The sequence below is a fragment of the Mustelus asterias genome, chromosome 9 (assembly GCF_964213995.1).
Source record: "Mustelus asterias chromosome 9, sMusAst1.hap1.1, whole genome shotgun sequence".
Lineage (NCBI taxonomy): Eukaryota > Metazoa > Chordata > Chondrichthyes > Carcharhiniformes > Triakidae > Mustelus > Mustelus asterias.
In genome coordinates, this window is record NC_135809.1 from 48,605,428 (window position 1) to 48,629,490 (window position 24,063).

General features: G+C 42.8%; 1 protein-coding gene across 2 annotated transcripts in view; it reads right to left on the reverse strand.

Annotated features, from left to right (window-relative positions):
- cadps2 (Ca++-dependent secretion activator 2) overlaps positions 1-21,097 on the reverse strand; it is a 660,384-nt gene extending 639,287 nt beyond the window's left edge. For both annotated transcript variants that reach the window (XM_078220144.1, XM_078220143.1), the window contains exon 1: positions 20,580-21,097. In XM_078220144.1, the coding sequence (XP_078076270.1) occupies positions 20,580-20,933 (354 nt within the window). In that variant the 5' untranslated portion in view covers positions 20,934-21,097. The remainder of the gene's footprint in view (positions 1-20,579) is intronic.
- Between the last annotated feature and the right edge of the window lie 2,966 nt (positions 21,098-24,063).

Sequence of the window (24,063 nt, forward strand, 5' to 3'; positions counted from 1 at the left end):
TTTCAGGAAGAGTGATCACAGTATGGTTGAATTTAAAATACAGATGGAGCGTGAGAAGGTAAAATCCAATACCAGTGTCTTGTGCTTAAACGAAGGAGACTACAATGGAATGAGGGAGGAGTTGGATAAGGTAGACTGGAAGCAAAAACTTTACGGTGGGACAATCGAAGAACAAAGCAATTTTTCACAGTGCTCAGTAAAAGTGTACACCAGTGATAAGGAAGGACTGCAGCCAAAGGGATAATCAGCCATGGATATCTAAGGAAATAAGGGAGAGTAATAAATTGAAAGAAAAGGCAAAGATTAGTGGGAAACTAGAGGATTAGGAAATCTTTAAAGGTCAACAGAAAGCCACAAAAAAACTCCAAAAGAAAAGCAAGATGGATTGAGTGTAAACTAGCTCAGAAGATTTAAAAAAGCAAAAGTTTCTACAAACATATAAAACAAAAAAAAATGTGTCTAAGGTAAACATTGGTCCTTTAGAGTATGAAAAGGGGGATTTAATAATGGGAAATAGCCGAGGCATTGAACAGGTATTTTGGTCAGTCTTCACAGTGGACAACAAAATAACATGACAAAAATGGCTATGGCAGATGAGGACCTAGAAATGATCATCACTAAAGAGGTGTTGGGCAAGCTAATGGGGCTAAAGGTAGACAAGTCTTCTGGCCCTGATGGAATGTATCCCAGGGTACTAAACAAGATGGCGGGAGAAATAGCAAATGCAATAGTAGTAATTTATCAAAATTCACTGGACTCTGGGGAGGTTCCAGCAGATAGGAAAGCAGCAAATGTGATGCCACGATTTTGAAAAGGAGGTAGACAAAAGGCGGGTAACTATAGGTTGGTTAGCATAACTTCTGTAGTGGGGAAAATGCTTGAATCTATAATGAAGGAAGAAATAGTGAGACACCTGGATAGTAATTGTCCCATTGGGAAGGCGCAGCATGGGTTCATGAAAGGCAGGTCATGTTTAATATACTGGAATTCTTTGAGGACATTACCAGCACGATGGACAATGGGGAACATCGAGATTTCCAGAAGGCATTCGACAAGGTACATGATGTTACGGGTAATGTATTAGCATGGATAGAGGATTGGTTAACGAACAGAAAGCAAAGAGTTGGGATAAATGGGTGTTTTTCTGGTTGATCAGTGACTAGTGACGTGCCTCAGGAATCAGTGTTGGGACCACAATTGTTTACAATTTACATAGATGATTTGGAGTTAGGGACCGAGTGTAGTGTCCAAGTTCACAGATGACACGAAGAGGAGTGGTAGTGCAAAAAGGCAGCAAATGGAATTTTGTCCTTCATTGCTTGAAGGATGGAGTTTAAAAACAGGGAGGTTATGGTGCAGCTGTATAAGATACCGGTGAGGTCACACCTGGAGTACTGTGTACAGTTTTGGTCTCCTTACTTGAGAAAGGATATACTGGCACTGGAGGGGCTGCAGAGGAGATTCACGAGGTTGACTCCAGAGTCGAGAGGATGCGATATTGGATCTCCTATTGGGAAATGAGTTAGGGCAGGTGATGGATGAGGGAACACTTTGGATCCAGTGATCATAATGCCATTAGTGGATCGTGGATAAGGATAGATCTGGTCCTCGGGTTGAAGTTCTGAACTGGAAAAAGGCCAATTTTGATTAAATGAAAAGGGATCTGGGAAGTGTGGATTGGCACAGGCTGTTCTCTGGTAAGGATGCAAATGGAAAGTGGGAGGCCTTCAAAGGAGAAATTTTGAGAGTGCAGAGTTTGTATGTTCCTGTCAGGATTAAAGGCAAAGTAAATAGGAATAAGGAACCTTGGTTCTCGAGGGAGATTGTAACACTGATTAAGAGGAAGAGAGAGTTGTATGAAATATACAGGCAGCAAGGAACAGATCAGATGCTCGAGGAGTATAAAAAGTGCAAGAAGCTACTTAAGAGGGAAATCAGGAGGGCTAAAAGAAGACATGAGGTTGCTTTGGCAGAGTGAAGGAAAATCCAAAGAGCTTCTATAGGTATGTTAGGAGTAAAAGGATAGTGAGGGATAAAATTGGTCCTCTTGAAGACCAGAGTGGTAGACTGTGTATGGAACCAAAAGAGATGGGGGAGATACTAAATGGTTTTTTTGCATCCGTATTTACTGAGGAAACAGGCATGGAGTCTACGGAAATAGGGCAAACAGGTAGGGAGGTCATGGAACCTTTACAGATTAAAGGGGAGGAGGTGCTCGCTGTCTTGAGGCAAATCAGAGTGGATAAATCCCCAGGACCGGGCAGGGTATTCCCACGGACCCTGAGGGAAGCTAGTGTTGAACTTGCAGGGACCCTGGCAGACATATTTAAAATGTCAGTATTCACGGGGGAGGTGCCGGATGATTGGAGGGTGGCTCATGTTGTTCCGTTGTTTAAAAAAGGTTCCAAAAGAAATCCAGGAAATTATAGGCCAGTAAGTTTGACGTCGGTGGTGGGCAAGTTATTGGAAGGTGTGATAAGGGATAGGATCTACAAATATTTGGATAGACAGGGACTTATTAGGGAGAGTCAACATGGCTTTGTGCGTGGTAGGTCATGTTTGACCAATCTATTAGAGTCTTGCGAGGAGGTTACCAGGAAAGTGGATGAAGGGAAGGCGGTGGATGTTGTCTACCTGGATTTCAGCAAGGCCTTTGACAAGGTCCCTCATGGGAGGTTAGTTAGGAAGGTTCAGTCGTTAGGTATACATGGGGAGGTAGTAAATTGGATTAGACACTGGCTCAATGGAAGAAGCCAGAGAGTGGTTGTGGAGGATTGCTTCTCTGAGTGGAGGCCTGTGACTAGTGGTGTGCCGCAGGGATCGGTGTTGGGTCCATTGTTGTTTGTCATCTATATCAATGATCTGGATGATAATGTGGTAAATTGGATCAGCAAGTTTGCTGATGATACAAAGATTGAGGTGTAGTGGACAGTGAGGAAGGTTTTCAAAGCTTGCAGAGGGATTTGGACCAACTAGAAAAATGGGCTGAAAAATGGCAAATGGAATTTAACGCAGACAAGTGTGAGATATTGCACTTTGGAAGGACAAACCAAAGTAGAACGTACAGGGTAAATGGTAGGACTCTGAAGAGTGCAGTTGAACAGAGGGATCTGGGAATACAGGTACAGAATTCCCTAAAAGTGACGTCACAGGTGGATAGGGTCGTAAAGAGTGCCTTTGGTACATTGGCCTTTATAAATCAGAGTATCGAGTATAAAAGTTGGAGTGTTATGGTAAGGTTATATAAGGCATTGGTGAGGCCGAATTTGGAGTATTGTGTACAGTTTTGGTCACCTAGTTACAGGAAGGATGTAAATAAGATTGAAAGAGTGCAGAGAAGGTTCACAAGGATGTTGCCGGGACTTGAGAAGCTGAGTTACAGAGAGAGATTGAATAGGTTGGGACTTTATTCCCTGGAGCGTAGAAGATTGAGGGGAGATTTGATAGAGGTGTATAAGATTTTGATGGGTATAGATAGAGTGAATGCAAGCAGGCTTTTTCCGCTGAGGCTAGGGGAGAAAAAAACCAGAGGGCATGGGTTAAGGGTGAAAGGAGAAAAGTTTAAAGGGAATATTAGGGGGGGGGGGGGGCTTCTTCACGCAGATAGTGGTGGGAGTGTGGAATGAGCTGCCGGATAAAGTGGTAAATGCGGGGTCACTTTTAACATTTAAGAAAAACTTGGATGGGTTCATGGATGAGAGGGGTGTGGTCCAAGTGCAGGTCAGTGGGACGAGGCAAAAAATGGTTCGGCACAGACAAGAAGGGCCAAAAGGCCTGTTTCTGAGCTGTAATTTTCTATGGTTCTATGGAGAGGGTTGGTTTATGAGAAGAAACTGAGTAGACTGGGACTATACTCATTGGAATTCAGAAGAATGAGGGGGAATCTTACAGAAACATATTATGAAGGGAATAGATATGATAGAAGCAGGTTGTTTCCACTGGTGGGTAAAACTAGAACTAGGGGGCATGGCCTCAAAATAAGGGGGAGCAGATTTAAGACCGAGTTGAGGAAGAAAATTCTTCACCCAAAGGGTTGTGAATCAGTGGAATTCCCTACCCAGTGAAGCAGCTGAGGCTACCTCACTGAATGTTTTTAAGGCGAAGATGGATAGATTTTTGAACAGTAAAGGAATTAAGGGTTATGGTGAGCCGATGGGTAAGTGGAGCTGAGTCCACAAAGATCAGCCACAATCTTATTGAATGGTGGAGCAGGCTTGAGGGGCTCTGTGGCCTGCTCCTAGTTCTTAAAAGCAATGTTTCATTCTGTTTTTGAATGAGAGAGATAGAAGGAAAGTTGCTTGTCACATGTATGTATACCACCATGAATATACTTACACATGTATCAATAGCATCAAAAAGAAAAACAGCTAGCTGGCCAGAAACCTGTGTTGGTAAACAGTTCCCTGGTGGCATCCTGGTGTACACAATCCCCATCTGTACACAGTTATTTCGTAGCACAGAGGTGTGAAACAACACCATAAAGTTTTGCCTAGCTGTCATCTCAGATTAAGATACATTGAAAAAGATTTGTTTTTTAAAACATCTCTAGTCTTTAAGAGAAGATGTATGAGGCATCCCACTGGCTCAAATCAAGATGTAAAAATAGATCAATGTAAAATCCAACATCATGTTGTTATAGACAAATGCCTGTCCAAGCAAACAGCCACATGTCAAGTATTCACCAGAAGAATGGTGAACACACAAATCAGAAAATCCTACAGTGCAGAAAGAGGCCATTCGGCCCATCGAGTCTGCACTGACCACAATCCCACCCTGGCCCTATCCCCATGCATTTACCTAGCTGGTCCCCTTGACACTAAGGGGCAACTCAGCATGGCCAATCCATCCAACCTGCAGGTCTTTGGAAGGAAACCGGAGCACCCAAAGGAAACCTACACAAAACGAGGAGAATGTGCAGACTCCACATAGCCAGTGACCCAAGCCAGGAATTGAACCCAGGGCCCTGAGAGACAGCAATGCTAAACACTGTGCCACCCCATGATTTTGGCAGCTGCGGTTCAATTTAAACCCAAGCAAAGGTATGAATTAGGAGTTGTCTCAGTATGTTTTCACTGGTAGCATCAGTCTTTTCCATACACTGCCAAGAGAGACTGGTAAACAGTGCACTTGCATTATTTGGTATGGAGATTACCATAGCAACCACCATTCAGTTTCGGTCAATAATACCTCGTTTTACACAAACAATCGCAAGTTTGCACCAAAATCACAAATTCAACTCAAAAGTTCACCCAACCCCATCCCCAAAACAGAGAGACAGAAATCCAAATGCTAAAAGCAACTATAATTTTAATAAAATGCTGTGTCTCATCTTAAACCCAGAGGACTGCAAAGAGCTGATTTGATGCTCAATGAATGATTACCTTCTGGAAAGGATGAGACTAAAAGTGGAAACTTGATGATCCTGAGCTCACAGAGGGGCTGAAAGAAACACAGGGCAGGGTATCAGCACTGAAGTACAGAAGCTGCGTGCCCAAGCTGCACCCAATCTGAGCTCAACTACCTGCTGGGATTGTTGAACTTACCTTAAAACTTCAGGGGAAATATATCACACATTAAAGCCTGAGTATTCATGTTCTAAGACATATCTGTTACTCTATTAAACTGTGGCATTAAGATGTTTACTTTAAATGTAGTAGCAATTCCAATGGAACAGCATGCAAAGGAAATTCACACAGGTAATCATGTACTAATACTGGCAAAACAGTGGTTTCCTCGACAAAAAAAAACATGAGGGACAAACCAAAAAGCCACGCAACTCATATTTAATCCTTGAGCCATCACTAAATTCTGGCAGGCTCAGGATAATTGCTTCAATCAATCAGCATATTTGACACCCCACCATGAGCTGGTGATCGGCCGCTTCCCACTTCTTGACACTTAAGGGACGTTTTCCCACCTCCAGGTGGTGAACTATTGTTTGTCCCAGTGGGTCAAGGTGCTACGCTTACCACTGCAATGGGCTGGGTTTAAAAAAAAAAGACTGCAAATTAGTACCTTCATTTAATCTGTAGAACGATCACTGCAATGAATTAGGAAGCCCGACTCGAAAGGAACACGGTTTATTACAGAATGCAAAGTAAAACCACTACCATGGTGTACACACATTCTGGGGTTCAGTTCAGCAAGCCCAATTCTGGGCCTACCTTACAAAAAGCTCAGGTAATGAGTTCCAGCTCGGCAGGCCACTGCCCGTTACCAGGGGGAACTCATACTCATCAAGCTCCGTAGGGAGATCAATCAGTGATTCCCCATGGATCTCGTGGGGATTATCACAACTACCTTGTGCAGGTTCAAACACAGGGCACTGTACCAATCCAGTAGATTCATAGAATGATTCAGCACAGAATACAGCAGAATTCAAAACATTGTATCAGTGCTTTTTGAAAGAGAACTATTCCCACAGACTTGTAAAATTTTCCCTTCAGTAATTGAATTCTATTTGGAAATGACGGTTAAGGCTGCTTCAGCACCCTTTAGATCAGAATTTGTTAGGTAAAAAAAAAATTGAGTTGCCTCTGGTTCTTTTGCCCTGATTCATTGGATAATGCAACACAAGAGTAAAATAAATGCTGCAGACATCTCCGATGCCTTCATGCTGGAGGGCGGAGACTCCCCGATCTGCACTAAAATAAACTCCACCCACCCAAACCCCACCCCTCCCCCGGACAAAGCAAACCCCTACCCCACAGCGATCTTTACCCTCCCCAAAAGATAATGGGAGCCACCACTCCCACCCCGAACCCCACCCCACACAGGCACCTGGGCAACACAGAACCCATCCCAGTGGAGCTCCCTGAAGGGATTCCATTGGCACTGCCCCCAGCACAGCCATGCCAGGGCATGTCCTTCTCATCCCGGAGATGATATTTACCTGTGCACCCCATCAGTGGGAGGGCATCCATTCGACTGCTTCATGTTTTTTTTAAAATCTGTTGTAAACCTTGCCGAGCATAAGGGAGAGCCCGCTAATTATATAATGTACTGAAACGAGGTGCCCATCCTTTGAGGGGTGGAAACAGAAAAATCGACGAAAATCTGATTTTCCAGTTCAAGATTTTGCGTGCACCTCGTCGTTTACATTCATGGTGAACACAGGTGCAAATTTACCCCCAATGATTTCACATACTTACACCAAACAACCCCTTCTTTTCTGCTCTATGAAGAACAATCTCCTTCAGTTTCCTCTCATCAGTACCTCTTCTCTAGTGGCATAGTGGTTAGCACTGCTGCCTCATAGCGCCAGGGACCCGGGTTCAATTTCTGGCTTGGGTCAGTCTGTGGGGAGTCTGCACATTCTCCCCGTGTTTGTGTGGGTTTCCTTCAGATGCTCCGGTTTCCTCCCACAGTCTGAAAGACGTGGTTAGGTACATTGGCCATGCTAAATTCTCCGAGTGTACCCGACCAGGTGGAGTGCGGTGACTAGGGGATTTTCACAGTAATTTCATTGCAGTGCTAATGTAAGCTCACTTGTGACAAATAAATAAACGTTACTCTGGTATCGGAGTCAAGCCTATTCTGCACCACTTCAAGACCTTGTGACCTCCTCCGTGGCATGTTTTCCAGCATTAGAGGTGACTTGCAATTGGATCTTCCAGTCCCGCCAAAGACAATGGGCATTTGGGTCGCTCAGCAGCCGCACCAAAGAACCTGCCGGGGAGGGGCGTGGGTAGGTTCAACAGGAATGGAAGATCCCACCCATGGGAAGGCCCAGGATGAGGTGTCTGGAATTGAATACCATAAAACACTGTTCAGGCCTTGGTTTTTGTATGATGGCTTAACAACTTACTTGCCGTGGATTTGCTTCCACATGTTTAACAGACTTCTCAACCATGGCCATCATTCAATTACCGAACACCACCACCCAGCCCAAACATATGCGCTTTAAGATAATTTATATTAGATAAATGGGGGGGGGGAGGGGGGGGGGGGGGCTCTCAGGTCACACTGTGCCAATATAACCATTTAGTTCCTCGTCTCTTCTCATTCTTCCAAACAAAGTTCATCACTTCACAAACCTCTTATATTTCAGTAAACATTGAAAAATTCAAAGAAATGCAATTTAAAAAGACTTTCTAATCCACATGTGCCACAAAAAGCCCATGGGCAAGTTCTTCCCCATTGGTTTGGGACTCACTACAGCAGGAGAGAGATCGATCATGGGTGTAAGTGAGTTCGCGCACACTTGAAATGGCACTTGGGGGACCCTACAAATATGGGGCAGAATTTTACTGCCTCTGCTGTGGAAAGGTGGAGCCATAAAATGCGAGAGCCAGGCAAGGGTTTGATTCCCGACTTGGTCACTGTCTGTGTGGAGTTTGCACATTCTCCTCGTGTCTGCGTGGGTTTCCTCCAGGGGCTCCGGTTTCCTCCCACAGTCCAAAGCTGTGCGGGTTAGGTTGATTGGCCATGCTAAAATTGCCCTTAGTGTCCTGGGGTGCGTAGGTTAGAGGGATTAGTGGGTAAAATATGTAGGGATACGGGAGTAGGGTCTGGGTGGGATTGTGTTCGGTGCAGACTTGATGGGCCGAATGGCCTCTTTCTGTGCTGTAGGGTTTCTAAGATTTCGCTGGAACCAACAAAATCCTGCTGGCAGGAAGGGCTGTAGGGGGGTGGTGGTGGAAAATCAGGTTCTTTTGTCTCTGCAATCAACATCACATCCACAGACAAGTGGCAAAATTAACCTTCCATTACCAACATATTTATCCTTCTACGATTATGTAACTTTAAAAACCAAAATAATTGCATAAATACACTTTAAAAAAATACAAGTTATACTGTCAGGATAATGTTCAGTATGTCTGAAGAGAAAAAGAGATTGTGAGAATCTCATTAACTCGATGATTTCAAACAATCATCCTTAGTGGCCTATAAGCACAAAATGGATTCACCAATTTAAGTAATGGAAAAATTATGAATAAAAAAAGGGAAGGATACACAAATAGCATGAGTCAGGTTGAAATATTTTATGCAACTCCTGGAACGGCCTTCCTTTGCTCAAATCTTACAGACAAGTCATATATTTCCCACAAATTCTGTGATATAGGAACAATGTTACTAATCCACCGCAGAACATAGAAACTAGAAGCAGGAGTAGGCCATTTGGCCCTTTGAGCCTGCTCCACCATTCATCTTGATCATCGAATTCAATATCCTGATTCCCCCCCAAATCCCTTTAGCCCCAAGAGCTATATCTAATTTCTTCTTGAAATTAGACAGCGTTTTGACTTCAACTACATTCTGTGGTAGTGAATTCCACACATTCACCACTCTGGGTGAAAAAGATTTCTCTTCACCTCAGTTCTAAAAGGTTTACCCCTTATCCTCAAACTATGACCCCTAGTTCTGGACTCCCTCACCATTTGGAACATTAAAATCAGCAGGAACAGATTAGCTAGTCTATTTAAAATAAAATATAGGTCTCAGATTTTGTTCCCTCAATTCCATTTTGCCCTAAATGATGTTGATCACTTGCAGAATTTTTCTAAATTATCTGCTGCTTCAGGTAACATTCCCACCCATTACTGCCTTGGGGACAATGAAATATTGTTGAATCTATGAAGTAAATTATTGATTGCTAGCCATAACTCGGAGTTAAAGTATCGAAATTCAAGATGCTACAAGTCAAATGATGCTGTGAGGTCCAACACTGCTTGCATTTGGAGATAAGTTGAACCTGGATTTTAACCTGGGGACTGGCAAACATTTCCTGAATGTATTGCAGAATTTAACTGAAATACAACTTGAGGCTGAAGTGAGGTTCTGACCCATTGACGAGGGTGAAGGGCATTCAGGGGGGAGTGCCTACTTCACAGGACAGCAACTTGAGAGAGTAGGTGTGTGCATTGCCAGTGTGTTCTATGGCGATCGGTTGGGAGAAAACAGTTGCTGATTGAGGATGGGTAGGCATAGGAAGAGATGAAGAGGCATTTCATGGTGTGGAATTGGCAAGCAAAGAGCGGCTGGTAGCCGGTGGGAAGGACTTACTGAGTAGCTTGTTGGACCTGAAGGAGACACTGCTCCTCTTCCTGGCCCCAAGTAGCAATATACTGGCATGTGCCTCATGGCTTCAGCCCTCCTCTCTCCCCTTAAGTCACAGGCAGGCGTTTTTAAAAAAGATTTGTTAAGAAGGGAAGGGTGGCCTGGTGGTATTATCACTAGACTATTAATCCAGAAACTCAGCTAATGTTCTGGGGACCCAGGTTTGAATCCCGCCATGGCAGATGGTGGAATTTGAATTCAATTTTTAAAATCTCAAATTAAGAATCTACTGATGACCACGAAACCATTGTTGATTGTCAGAAAACCCATTTGGTTCACGAATATCCTTTAGGGAAGGAAATCTGCCATCCTTACCCGGTCTGGCCTACATGTGACTCCAGAGCTGCAGCAATGTGGTTGACTCTCAACTGCCCTCTAGGGATGGGCAATAAATGCTGGCCAGCCAGCAGCACCCATGAATGAATTTTTAAAAATGAAGGCCTGTAGTCTTATTATAATATTTTAATGATCAACCTAAATTGCCCCCCTGAGTGTCAGGGGAACTAGCGAGGGTAAATGCATGGGGTTATGGGAATGGGGCCTGGGTGGGATGGTGGTCAGTCCAGACTTGATGGGCCGAATGACCTCCTTCTGCACTGTAGGATTCTATGATCCCACTCAGTCACCTAATCCTTATCCCATCCTTAGTGGGTAGGTGGAGTTCCCCTTTCAGATTTCCTGCATTTTAATCTCAACCACCCATTCTAGAGTTAAAATTCAGCCCCTAACATCATGTCACAAAACAAAAGGAGAAAAAAAAACAACTGTGCAAGTTAATATTAGTTGCCACCTTAGCCATCTGAGCTTTTTTTAAATACCTTCAAAGTGGAACTATTCCATTCGTTTCAATGAAATTTGTTGGGTATTTTTCTGCTAGTTGTATAAAATGCATCTCCATTCTCATGGGTCCACGTAAATAGTCATGGTGATTTCCAATGGTTTGCAAGATTGTAACAGAAAATTCAAAATTGAATACATTACCCACAATGAAACAAAAACCTTTATACAACATCACATTCTCACGGTAAGCACTGCCTTGCCAATGAATACTCAAGTGTATTGGTAAACATCACACTCCACACTTGACAAGCAGCCTCAAAACACCTACTACTTCACATAATGATGCCTTTTAAGTGTATACTCTTGATAAGTGTGTGCAAATCACGATCCATCAGTTATACACCTAATATGAGCATGCCACACTATTGCTTCATTCATGGCACTTCAGTTAAGGTGAACCTCTTACAGCTCAAGTACAAGCAATCTTGTGTAAACTCTGAAGTACAAATGCAAGATTCACTGCTTACCAGCTCTGTGGGTTGCCTCATTTTCTCTCTAAATTCTATATTATACAAACAGATTCCTTCCACAAAACTGTCTGGACAGAAAGCCTTGTTGTCAATGGGGGAAGAATACCAAAACCATCCATTTGATATCCTTAGAGTTGCCAAGAAAGCAATGCTCTGGATTGTCATTATGAAACTATGCAAGTAAATAGAGGTCAACGTAGTTTGTAAAATACTTTAAAAACTTAAAAATTTAAATGATAAAAATGGAAAACCAAAAGGAGACTCAACATCTCTTCCGCCACCTTGCCCATCCCCAACAATAGCACCGCTGCCTCAGTGCCAGGAACCCGGGTTCGATTCCTGGCTTGGGTCAATGTCTGTGCAGAGTCTGCACAGGTTTCCTCCAGGTGCTCCAGTTTCCTCCCACAGTCTGAAAGGTGTGCTGGTTAGATGCATTGGCCATGTTAAATTCTCCCTCAGTGTACCTGAGCAGACACTGGAGTGTGGCGACTAAGGGATTTTCACAGTAATTTCATTGCAGTGTTAATGCAAGCCTACTTGTGATTAATAAATAAACTTTAAATTGTCTCAACTTACCAGAGGTTTAAGACTATAGAGAATCAGGTCATTCATTCTCCATCTATTCTAAACCCATTTTCCTGCTCACTTCCAAAAAATGTTTAATATTGCTCTTTTAAAAGAAAACTGAAGTTTTGTAGTAAATATTTAGGGACTGTGTTGCAATATTGGGTTGCAGCAGAGAATTTGATGTTGTGTGCACATTTTTGCCTCATTCTGTGCAATGTGTTAAATTTTGGGCCTTTTGTTACAATCTTGCAAACTATGGAAATAACCCCATGGCTAGTTGCCTGAACCTAATCTTGAAAACTTCAAATATGTCAGCTCTTAAATCTCTCAGCTCTCAAGGTGGACATCATAACTGGAGAACGAGCTAATTCCTGAATCCACTTTGAAATGACAATGTGATTATTTTATGAACAAGAAGATATTGGTGATAAGAACTGCAAGAACTCTTTGGGAAGAGTTAATACAATTCCTTGTATGACACAAAGAAGCACACGCTACATAAGCAATCTCCTAGCATTTTGACAAGTATTTACATTTCTAATCATGATCCAATTCTTCAAGGACACGTACACAAATAAAGCTGAAATATGACTCCTGTTAAATCAGTGAACTTATTTATGGATACATGATGCCTACTTGGTCCAAGAGTTGATGTTAGTGTCTGGAATCATAGATCCTTACAGTGCAGAAGGAGGCCATTTGGCCCATCGGGTCTACACTGACAGAGCATCTTATCCTGGCCCACACATTTATCCCACTAATCCCCCGAACCTACCCATCTTTGGACACTAAAGGGCAATTTAGCATGGCCAATCCACTTACCCTGTACATCTTTGGATTGTGGGAAGAAACCGGAGCATCTGAAGGAAACCCAAGTAGAATGTACAAACTCCACACAGACAAGTCACCCAAGACTGGAATCAAACCCGAGTCCCTGGTGCTCAGAGACAACAGTGCTAACCACTGTGCCACCAGCAATTCCCAGGCTGTGATAAGTTTGCTGAACTCAGTTTAGGCAGTGCTATCTATAGGGAGAAGGAAATCCATCAGGGTGTTCCTACAACTAATCACTATCTATTATGCTGTTTAAGAAGGGAGGGAGGCAGCAGACAGGAAATTATAGGCTGGTTAGCCTGACCTCGGTCATTGGCAAGATTTTAGAGTCCATTAATAAAGATGAGATTGCAGAATATTTGGAAGTGCATGATATAGCAGGACTGAGCTTTGTCAAGGGGAGATCATGTCTGACAAATCTGTTAGAGTTCTTCAAGGTGGTAACAAGGAAGTTAGATAAAGGAGAATCAGTGAGCATGATTTATTTAGATTTCCAGGAGGCCTTTGACAAGGTGCTGCATAGGAGACTGTTAAATAACTTAAGTGCAAGATCCTGGCATGGGTAGAGGATTGGTTGACTGGCTGAAGGCAGAGAGTGGAGATAAAGGGGTCTTTTTCAGGATGGCAGCCGGAGACTAGTGGTGTGCCTCAGGGGTCAGTGCTGGGATCACAACTTTTCACAATATACATTAACGATTTGGAAGAAGGAACTGAAGGCACTGTTGCCAAGTTTGCAGATGATACGAAGATATGTAGAGGGAGAGGTAGTATTGAGGAAGCAGGGGGGCTGCAGAAGGAGTTGGACAAATTAGGAGAGTGGGCAAAGATGTGGCAGATGGAACATAATGTGGAAAAGTGTGAAGTTATGCACTTTGAAAGGAGGAATGGAGGCATAGACTATTTTCTAAGTGGGAAAATGCTTAGGAAATCAGAAACAAAGGGAGTCATTGTTCAAGATTCTCTGAAGGTTAACGTACAGGTTCAGTCAGCAGTTAGGAAGGCAAATGCAATGTTAGCATTCATGTCGAGAGGCTAGAATACAAGAGCAGGGATGTACTTCTAAGGCTCTCGATAGACCCCATTGGAGCATTGAGAGCAGGTTTGGGCCCCATATCTAAAGGAGGATGTGCTGGCTTTGGAAAGGGTCCAGAGGAGATTCACAAGAATGACCCCTGGAATGAAGAGCTTGTCGTATGAGGAACGGTTGAGGACTCTAGGTCTGTATTCATTGGAGTTTAGAAGGATGAGGGGGATCTTATTGAAACTTACAGGATACTGCGAGGCCTGGATAGAGTGGACATCTATCTGGAGTGGATTAGTAGGAAAAACTAGAACCAAAGGGCACAACCTCAAGCTAAAGGGATGATCCTTTAAAACAGATGGAGGAGGAATTTCTTCAGCCAAAGATGGTGAATCTGTGGAACTCTTTGCCACAGAAGGCTGTGGAGGCCAGGTCATGAGTGTTTTTAAGGCAGGGATAGATAGGTTCTTGATTAATAAGGGGATCAGGGGTTATGGGGATGAGAAAAATATCAGCCACGATTGAATGGCGGAGCAGAATTGATGAGCCGAATGACCCACTTCTGCTCCTATGTATTATGGTCTTAAGTCTCGGGCCTGAGTGAATGGCAGGCATTACTCAATTTTAGAATCCCCCAGCCCATGGTTAAATAGCACACTGCCATTTCTGGCACAAGAAAGTTACTTGAATGAGATAGCAAAAGGCTGGTGCTTCCAATGCAATCATACCCCCAGTAAATGGTCAAAGGGATTGGAGGCGGAGGGGTGAGTGGCAAATAAAGCAAGATCATTTGAGTATAGGCTTATTAACTTGTAGATAATCAAACATTATGGCACCATATCCCTGTCGAGAGGCAGATTTCTCTAGGATAGGCAGAGAGAAACAAATGGTGCATCTTTCAACAGAAAAACAAAAGAACGATTTGATTCACATTCTGAGAACTGAGGCACTTTAAGGCTCTGCCTTATTCCAACCTTCCACAGTATGCCACGTGAAATTCCTGCTAGGATAGTGTTCTTGGAACTCGCACTCGAGTCAGCAAGTCAAAGTATGCTGAAAACAAATTCATCCTAGTGCTTAATACAGAAGCCTAAATTATACACAAGCACAATAGAAAGCTTAATGGTTCAGAATTGATGGATTGCAGAGACAACTGCTTGTGATGTTGGAAAACACAATTAATTGGAACTTATTTGGAGTGGCACCACTGAATGCAGTCATTTTGGAATAGTTTCAATCGATATGAAAGGGAGTATGAAATTTTAAAGACAACAAAGTGAATGTGACACTTAACAGGATTTGAGTCTGTTAATTACTTTGGTGATTTTTGGTGGATTAAGAAGTGTTGGTAAAATCAGTGGAAGTGGGTGGGGGAAGGGAACACTGGCCAAGAAAAGTATTGAGCCAAATTATATGAAGTAGCTTATATACTCCCTTGACTGCTTTGCCAATTTGGCTATATAAATACTTTGATTTATTATTGTCACATGTATTAGTATACAGTAAAGGTATTGTTTCTTGCGCACTATACAGACAAAGCATACCGTTCATAGAAAAGGAAAGGAGAGGGTGCAGAATGTAGTGCTACAGTCATAGCTAGGGTATGGAGAAAGATCAACTTAATGCAAGGTAAGTCCATTCAAAAGTCTGATGGCAGTTATGTGAATACTATGTTGGCTCAGCATTGCTAAGCAGTAACTCTAGCATTTCGTTATTGCCACTATTCAGGTAAAAAAATTTCAATAAAGACGACGTTTAAGTAGCATATCTTTGCCACCTAGAAATGAGTGAAGAATATTCGAAATGTAGGTAAAAGCTAATGGATGCTATTTTAATGCCAGATAAAGCTCGGCACAACATCGTAGGCCGAAGGGCCTGTTCTGTGCTGTACTGTTCTATGTTCTATGATCATAGAAACCCTACAGTACAGAAAGAGGCCATTCGGCCCATCGAGTCTGCACCGACCAGAATCCCACCCAGGCCCTACCCCCATATCCCTACATATTTTACCCACTAATCCCTCTAGCCTATACATCTCAGGACATTAAGGGGCAATTTTAGCATGGCCAATCAACCTAACCCACACATCTTTGGACTGTGGGAGGAAACCGGAGGAAACCCACGCAGACACGAGGAGAATGTGCAAACTCCACACAGACAGTGACCCAAGCCAGGAATCGAACCCAGGTCCCTGGAGCTGTGAAGCAGCAGTGCTAACCACTGTGCTACCGTGCCGCCCTGATCCGGATGGTTGCATTCCTACGTTCCACACTTTGGCCATTGCTGAAGATATTGATCATGTTAGACTTCCTCAGAGCGTAGTAGACTGGAGATGGACAGAAACCCATAGTTAAAATCTGCTTAGACAAACCAGAATCAAAGTTCCGACCCTTGCAGCAAGACAGCGACCCTTGCTACTAAACTTTTAGATGTGTTAAATTGTGGGAGTGGTACTGATATTTTAAAAAATCAGTGACTCCAAAACCAGAAAATGAATACCCCTCTTCAGCAGCCTATCACAATATCTGCCCATATGTTTTGTTTTCAGTGAAAAGTATACTGGCAAAGAAACTCACTTTAAAAATCAGCTAAACTTGAGACTTATTGCACTCGAGTTGAAAATTGACTGAACAAAAAAAGGGTGCAGTGCCAATTTTTCACCATTAATTAATTCACCAAACATTGCTAGAAATTTGTAGGTCTGGCAACTGGTGGGTTTTGTGCAGAGAAACAGTTAATGTTTAGATCCAAATTATCGTTTCCCAGAACTGTTCTGTTGGAATCATTTAGATTCAAAACATTAACCCTACAGTAGCTGCCAGACCGGAGTTGATCCAGCATTTTCTGTTTTTATTTCAGATTGCCAGCTTCTGCAGTATTTTGCTTTTATTTATGCTAGAAATTTGTAAACTGAAACGTGCTCTAATCCTCAATGTGATTTTGTCTAGGGGTGATTCATCTACAGAAAAAAGATGGGGCTCCGCTTTTCGTTGTGAAAGTTCAGGACAAAAGTCTGCTAATAAGATGACCGATTTGAATACTGGCCCTGAAAACAGATAACCTATTTCCTCAGTACCATCACCACACACAAAAAAACGACAAGTACAAAAGTTGAAAATCACTACTCAGAACCATGGCATGATAGTGCTTCCAGAATCCAACCTTAACCAGGTCAGGGATATTACATTGTGTACAACAAGGCTACAGCAAACTGGCTATGTTTCCTACATTTCAAAAATATTGGCTGCAAAACACAGATGTCATGAGGTGTGAAAGGCCATGTATAAAAGCAAGTCTTTCTTTAGCTTTTGAGAGAGTTTACAGCTCAAACATTCAACGTGATGAAAACTGCTTTAGATTCTGATTTTTTTTTTGGTGAAGGAAATGGTGCTTCAGAAAAAAATATTTGTGATAAGACTGAGAAAACTTCAGCTCTCTTCTTTGTGTGCACTCCCGCTTTCAGTTGCTTGCTATCCAAGCTTGAATCAGCTACTCTGCTGCAGAATCCCCAAGGTACAGGGACAAAGGTGACAGGCTTACCTCTAGCACCCTGAAGACTATGCAGGTCATACAACAGCAGGAAGTACACTTCATTTTAGGGGGAAAGAAAACACAATAGTATGAGAACTATCAAGCTGCCTCACCATTTAGAAAGGCAAAATGAATCGTCCATGTTTTTGTGTAATTGTCTCTAGAAGCTGCCACACATATTTAAAAGCTGCCATGCATGTTATAAACCCAAAAGACATTTGCTCTCCGTGAAGGGAAATGAAGTCACTGCACATGACCTGCAGTGATTCCTTCTGTGATGGCAGCTGGTAAGCATAAACAGCCAAACCTAGCAGTCAGCAAACATCTCTGACTCGATGGAGATACACAGGTACAGATGTGGCCACGTTTAGAACTGGCAGGAATTCAAAGTGCAAAATACCTGAGGAATACAGTATGTTTCAACACAAGAATTGCAAAGAAAAAGTGAAATGTGATCCACAAGTATTACATCAAGCAACTATCATCTAAATTCAATGTGATGTGATGAACTCACAATCACTGGACATCACATCAGAAACAACTGGGAATCGTCCACTGTATGTATACACACCAGGAAAACACTAGTCAGTTAATGCTGACTACTCCAAATAACTTTAACACATTCCCTCCTCGCAGAACAATTAAACTCAAATTCATCTCAAGGTCTGTTTACTTAACCACCTACAGCTTTACCTGATCAATTAAAACAAAATGTATTGTACATTAAAATGGTGTAATACTTTAAAAAGCAGTACATCACCAAAAGCAATAGAACAAACCCACTCTCATCTGTTAAAAAGGAAACCAGACAGTTGTATGCTGTCATCATGCCAAAGAAAATCTCCTGTCACCTTGGCATTAACGACCCAGCTAAGACTTTTAAAAGTCCAACCAGGAACGATACAATGATCAGGTAAAAATTAAAGCTTCAAAAAGCCAGACTCTGTTTCCCAGGTTGTATCAGGTATGATGCTCAGTGTGATGGTGAGTTTAATTGTAATTAATTTAAAATATGTACAGAGGCAAAATTGGCTGGATTGTAGTGAGCATTTCAACGTCACATTTTGGAATGTAAGAAAAAAAATACAGCTTTGAGAACCAGATTACAGGAAGTAACAATGTCCTGTTAAAATTGAGGATTGAGAGATACATGCTGTAAACGTCACCCTTTACCATGTCTCACTTTAACAAGGTTAAACTCGGTAATATTTAAACTCCTTGGGAGTGGAGTTTGTGCACTCTGTGCTAACAAACAGGACAGAAATAGTCACTGAAAAAGGAATTGTTGCACTTGTTCACTGCATTGCAAACAATGTTATTGATTGAATGCTCTGCAACAAAAAAAATGAGTCGGCTTGAATAGAATCAAAATGCCACGACAATATGGACATAATAACATCTGATAAACTACAGCAGGGAACACAAGGCATTCCCAGGTACAGTGTAGGTTATTGCAAGCTTGCAGTTGAGAAGTTGTTCATTGAGCATTGCTCTAAACAAATTGACAGATTTAGAGACAACTACAGCAAGGTTCAAAAGTCAGTCCCACTTGTTCCTCTGGAATTAACCCCAATTAAATGCATGGCGGAATTCAATCTTAAAATCAAAGCTCACAGGGCAAGCTATGGAATCATATCGCACAGGAGGTGGTAGCTTATGCCTCTGCAGGCTCTATCCAATTAGTCCCAGTACCCTGCCCTTACCCGAGAACATTGCAAATTTCTTCTTTTCAAGCAGAGAGATCTTCTGGAAGTTATTGTTGAACCTGTTTGGACTACTTTTTCAGGCAATCTATTTGAAATCACAACCCGCTGTGTAAAAACAATTCTCATTTCTCCCTTGATGTTTTTGGCAATTAACTTAAACAAGTATCCTCTGGTTATGGACCCTCCTGCTAACGGAAAAAGTTTCTTCCAATCAAAATCCCTCAGAATTTAAGTCAACCTTTAATCTTCACTGCTTAGGGTTCCAATTTCTCCAGTCTCGTCAACTAGAAGGAGCATGGTGCAGTGAATAAGTGTGCAAAATAGCAAAATCTGAGGGGGCATGTACTCAAATCTTCAAAATGGTAACAGGACAAGTTGAGAGGCTGTTAAAAAGGCATTGAGTAATGAATAGAACAGATTTTTTGTAAAAAAATAACAATTACAACACAGCCATTTGGTTGTGTCACATCTGTACGAGCTCCTACAAGAGCAACTCCAACTTGATCCCCTTCCTTTCCTCATTCAGATACCTCTCAAAAGAGGTTTGGATAGTTATGATGGAATTTGTCTCTACCATTCTCCCAGGCAGTTTGTTCCAGACCCTATCCTCAAACTTCACGTTAATATTTTTCCCCTATGGCATCTTTGGGTTTTTTTGCCAACCAGCTTAAAACCTGGTGACTCTCTCAACAAGGGGGACAAAAGCAAGGAAGTTACACTTTAATCTTTATACAACATTGATTACAGTACCCCAGCCTGAGGCCTAACCAATCTGAGCAGCACATTTCAAGGAGGATGTCAAGGCCTTGGCATGGAAGAGATTTACTCAAATGGTACCAAGGATGATGGACTTCAGTTATTTGGTGAGACTGGAGAAGCTGGGTTCCCCCTATAGTAAAAAAGGGAAATCTGATAGAAATTGCTCAGTAAAAATCATGAAGGATTTTGACAGTTTACCCTGATTCACTCAGTCTCCAGGAGCAGAGGAGTTAACATTCAGAGTGAAGGCAAAAGTACCAAACTGATGGGGGAGCGGGATAACGATTCTGTAAATTGTTATGAACTGGAAGGAGAGGGTACTGAAAGCAGATTCAATAGTAACTCTCAAAAGGGAACTGGATTAGTACTTGAAAAAGGGAAGGAAATGCAGGGTCGAGGGTAAATTAGCAATAGACCCCTTTGGGTGGGGGGGGGGGGGGGGGGGGCAAATAGTCGCCTTCTATGGTTATGGCCAGAACTAAGTCTGGGGGCAACTTTAATCTGAACTTTTCTGATTCTAAAGACAGTCTGGCAGCAGGAGGAAACTACTAAGTATATTTAGATGTTAATAAAACATGGGGCCCTTGTAAACGTGCAAAGATAAACCAGAGAGAATTGTGGCCAAAACTAAAAGTGTTCCTAACTTTTTATTTGAAAAAGAGGCAAATTTCCAAAATAAAGTGTGTGGATTTGGATGGAGCACCTGTTACTCAGGAAGCGTTTGGATGGATTGGTGGGGAGTGGAGTTTGCCTGTGCCCCGGGTTCTGTGTGTGTCTGTCACACTCACTCACCTTTTGCTGCCTCCTGGCCATGTCTGTGGGCTGCTTGGCATTAAAAGGGTAAGCGATGCACCGCAGCAGGAAGACGTAGAGCTGCAGCGCCTTCCTCTTCTGGGCGTCCTCCTCCTCCCGCTGGCTCCTCTCCTGCTCTTCCCTCTCCTTCTCGCTGGTCACCGATGGGCTGGGGCTGACCGAGCGAGCGCTGCCCGAACCTCGCCCCTCGCTGCCCCGGGCAGCCGGCAGGGAGCGGCCGCTGGCGCTGCTGCTGCCGCCGACGCTTCCCCCTCCGGCCAGCGGAGGGTCGATGGCGGCGTCTCCCTCCAGCAAATCATCCGATTCCTCCTCGCTGGAGGAAGGGTCCAACATCGCGGCTGGAGAGTCAGGAAGTGCAAGGGGCAAAAAAAAAAGAAATTGACACCAGTTGAGATTTGGAAGGGAAACCTCAGCCTGACTTGTCTCAGTGCTCACTCCTGACAACAATCTCTCTCCCTACAACAGTCTCAGTCTCAATCTCTCCCCACCTCCTTCTTAATAAAGTGGAGCCTGAGATAGGGCGGAGTTGGTGCTCCGAGAGTCCCGGACGATTTGCTTTACACAGACCTATCACAGATGGAAATCAACCAGGAAACACAGTCACAGGTACCCAACCTGTAGCTTGGCAAGCCGTGTGCAACACGTGGGGCTCAAACAGCAACAAGCAGCAAGCAGGCTCATTCAACTCCCAGTGTCAACCTCTCCGCTAAACCGCTGCTGATCTGTCTCTGCACCATCAGAGCCGGGATCAAAATCTTTTGATGAACAACTGTACTGTAATGTCTTAGAACGGAACACTGTAAAATATTGAAGTTAAGGAAATTGTAAATATGACTGTTTTTGCACTGTTTGTAATAATTGGAAATGTCGTTTCTGTAATGTTTTATTTCAGATTATGTATGAATAAAGTATATTTTTGAAATTAAAAAAAGCTTGCCCGTTCGTTCTGTAACGACAAAAGATCATTGACACCTAATGTCACTGTTCGGCACAATATGCCCCCAAAACACTACACCGGAGCTGCTTTTAATCTGAAGAGGGGACCTGCAATAATTGTTCTATTAACCCTTTCTAAGTGTCAAATATCGACACAGGCTTCTCGAACACTTTATCTCTAATCCATCAATAAAAACAGAAAACGGTGGATAAACCCCAGCAGCTTCTGTGGTGAGAGAAACAAGAGTTCACTTTTCGGATCTAAATGATCGTTTTCTCCAGAATGCTGCCAGACCTGCTGGGTTTGTCCAGAATTTTCCGTTTTTATGTCAGATTTCCAGCACCCGCAGTATTTTGCTTTCTCTTTATTTTTGAGATACTTTCATCCAGATGGCACGCTGTAAATATTGACAACAAAGGTACATTTTTTTAATAAAAAGGAATTTGAATGAATCTGATGATGAATGAGTGAATCAATGGAGTACTGGAGAACAGGATAAAAGGATAACGATCAAGAGATCTTGAATATTAAATTTGTCCCATTACGTGAGGTTCTAGGCAAGGTTGGATTCTAAGCTCTGACGAAGGGTCATCCAGACTCGAAACGTTGGCTCTATTCTCTCTCCACAGATGCTCTCAGCCTGCTGAGTTTTTCCAGCATTTTCTGATTTTGTTTCAGATTCATCCACACTATTTTGCCTTTATTTAAGGTTGGATTCACACTGGGTTGTATATTTTGTATTCCTTCATGGGATGTTGGTGCCCCTGCCAAGGTCACTATCTATTTCCATCTCAAATTGTCCTTGTTTAAGTTTATTTATTAGTGTCACAAGTAGGCTTACATCAACACTGCAATTAAGTTACTGTGAAAATCCCCTAGTCACCATACTCTGGCGCCTGTTCGGGTACACTGAAGGGGAATTTAGCATAGCCAATGCACTTAACCAGCACATCTTTCAGACTGTGGGAGGAAACCGGAGCACCCGGAGGAAACCCATGCAGACATAGGGAGAATGTGCAAATTCCACACAGACAGTGATCCAAGCCAGGAATCAAACCCGGGTCCCTGGCGCTGTGAGACGGCAGTGCTAACCATTGTGCCACCACATCGCGCCTTGAGAAGGTGGTGGTCAGCTTGGGTTTTACATAGCCATTATTACTGAATCTAGCTTTTATTCCAGATTTATTTATCTAATTGGATTTAAATTCTCCCAGCTGCCATGGGAGAATTTGAACTCATGTCTCCAGAGAGTTAGTCCAGAACTCGAGATTACTAGTTCAGTATTATTACTGTGATGTTACCATTCCCTCACATTCACACACACTTTTTTGTTCATCTTTTCTTGGCTTGTAAATCATTCCCTTATTATCTCCTGATTTATTCTCCATCGTGTAGTATAGCTACTGTTAGGGGGCCTATAGTACTCCCATGAGTGTCTTCTTCCCCTGTTATTTCTTACCTCCACCAATATGGATTCTACATCTTCCAATCCAAGATCATTCCTTGCTATTGTATTCATTCCATCTCATACTAACAAAGCCCACCGCCATTTCCTTCCTGCCTGTCTTTGTGAAAAGTCATATACCCTGAATATTTAGTTTCCAGTTTTGATCTCCTTGTAACCATGTTTCTGTAATGGCCAAATGATCATATCTGTTATCCTCCATTTGTGCCGTTAATTCATTTATTTTGTGTTGAATACTATGTGCATTTCACCCTCTTGTTAATCAAGAATCTATCTAGCTCAGCCTTAAAAAATATTAAAGATTCTTCTTCCACTGCCTTTTGAGGAAGAGAGTTCCAGAGACTCACCACCCTCGAAGAGAAAATAAAATCACCTCATCTCTGTTGTAAATGAACAACCCCTTATTTTTAGCAGTGACCCCTAGTTCTAGATACTGTGACAATTGGAAACATTGGCTAGAATTTTCCAGCTTTCACGCCGGCGAGGTTTTCCCATCCCGCTGCAGGGAATGGAGATTTAGCTGGCTGCCAAATTCCCCAACTTTGCCGCGGATATGTTGTGAATGGCTGATAAGATCGTGTCCATACTCTCCACATCTACCCTGTCAAGACCCCTCAGGATTTTAAAGGTTTCCTGCTATGGGACTAGGGCAAGTAAAACACTCCAGAGCAAAGAAGAATTTAAATATTCTAGCATTTAAAGTTTATTTATTAGTCACAAGTAGGCTTACATTCACACTGCAATGAAGTTACTGTAAAAATCCCCTAGTTGCCACACTCCGGCGCCTGTTTGGATACACTGAGGGAGAATTAGCATGGCCAATGCACCTAACCTGCACATCTTTGGACTTTGGGAGGAAACCGGAGCACCCGGAGGAAACCCACGCAGACACGGGGAGAACGTGCAAACTCCACACAGACAGTGACCCAAGCCAGGAATTGAACCCGGTGCTCTGGCGCTGTGAGACAGCAGTGCTAACCATTGTGCCACCGTGCTGCCCTAATTTAATATTACTATCAGAAGGGGATAAGGAAAAGCCAGCATTCATTACAACATAAATA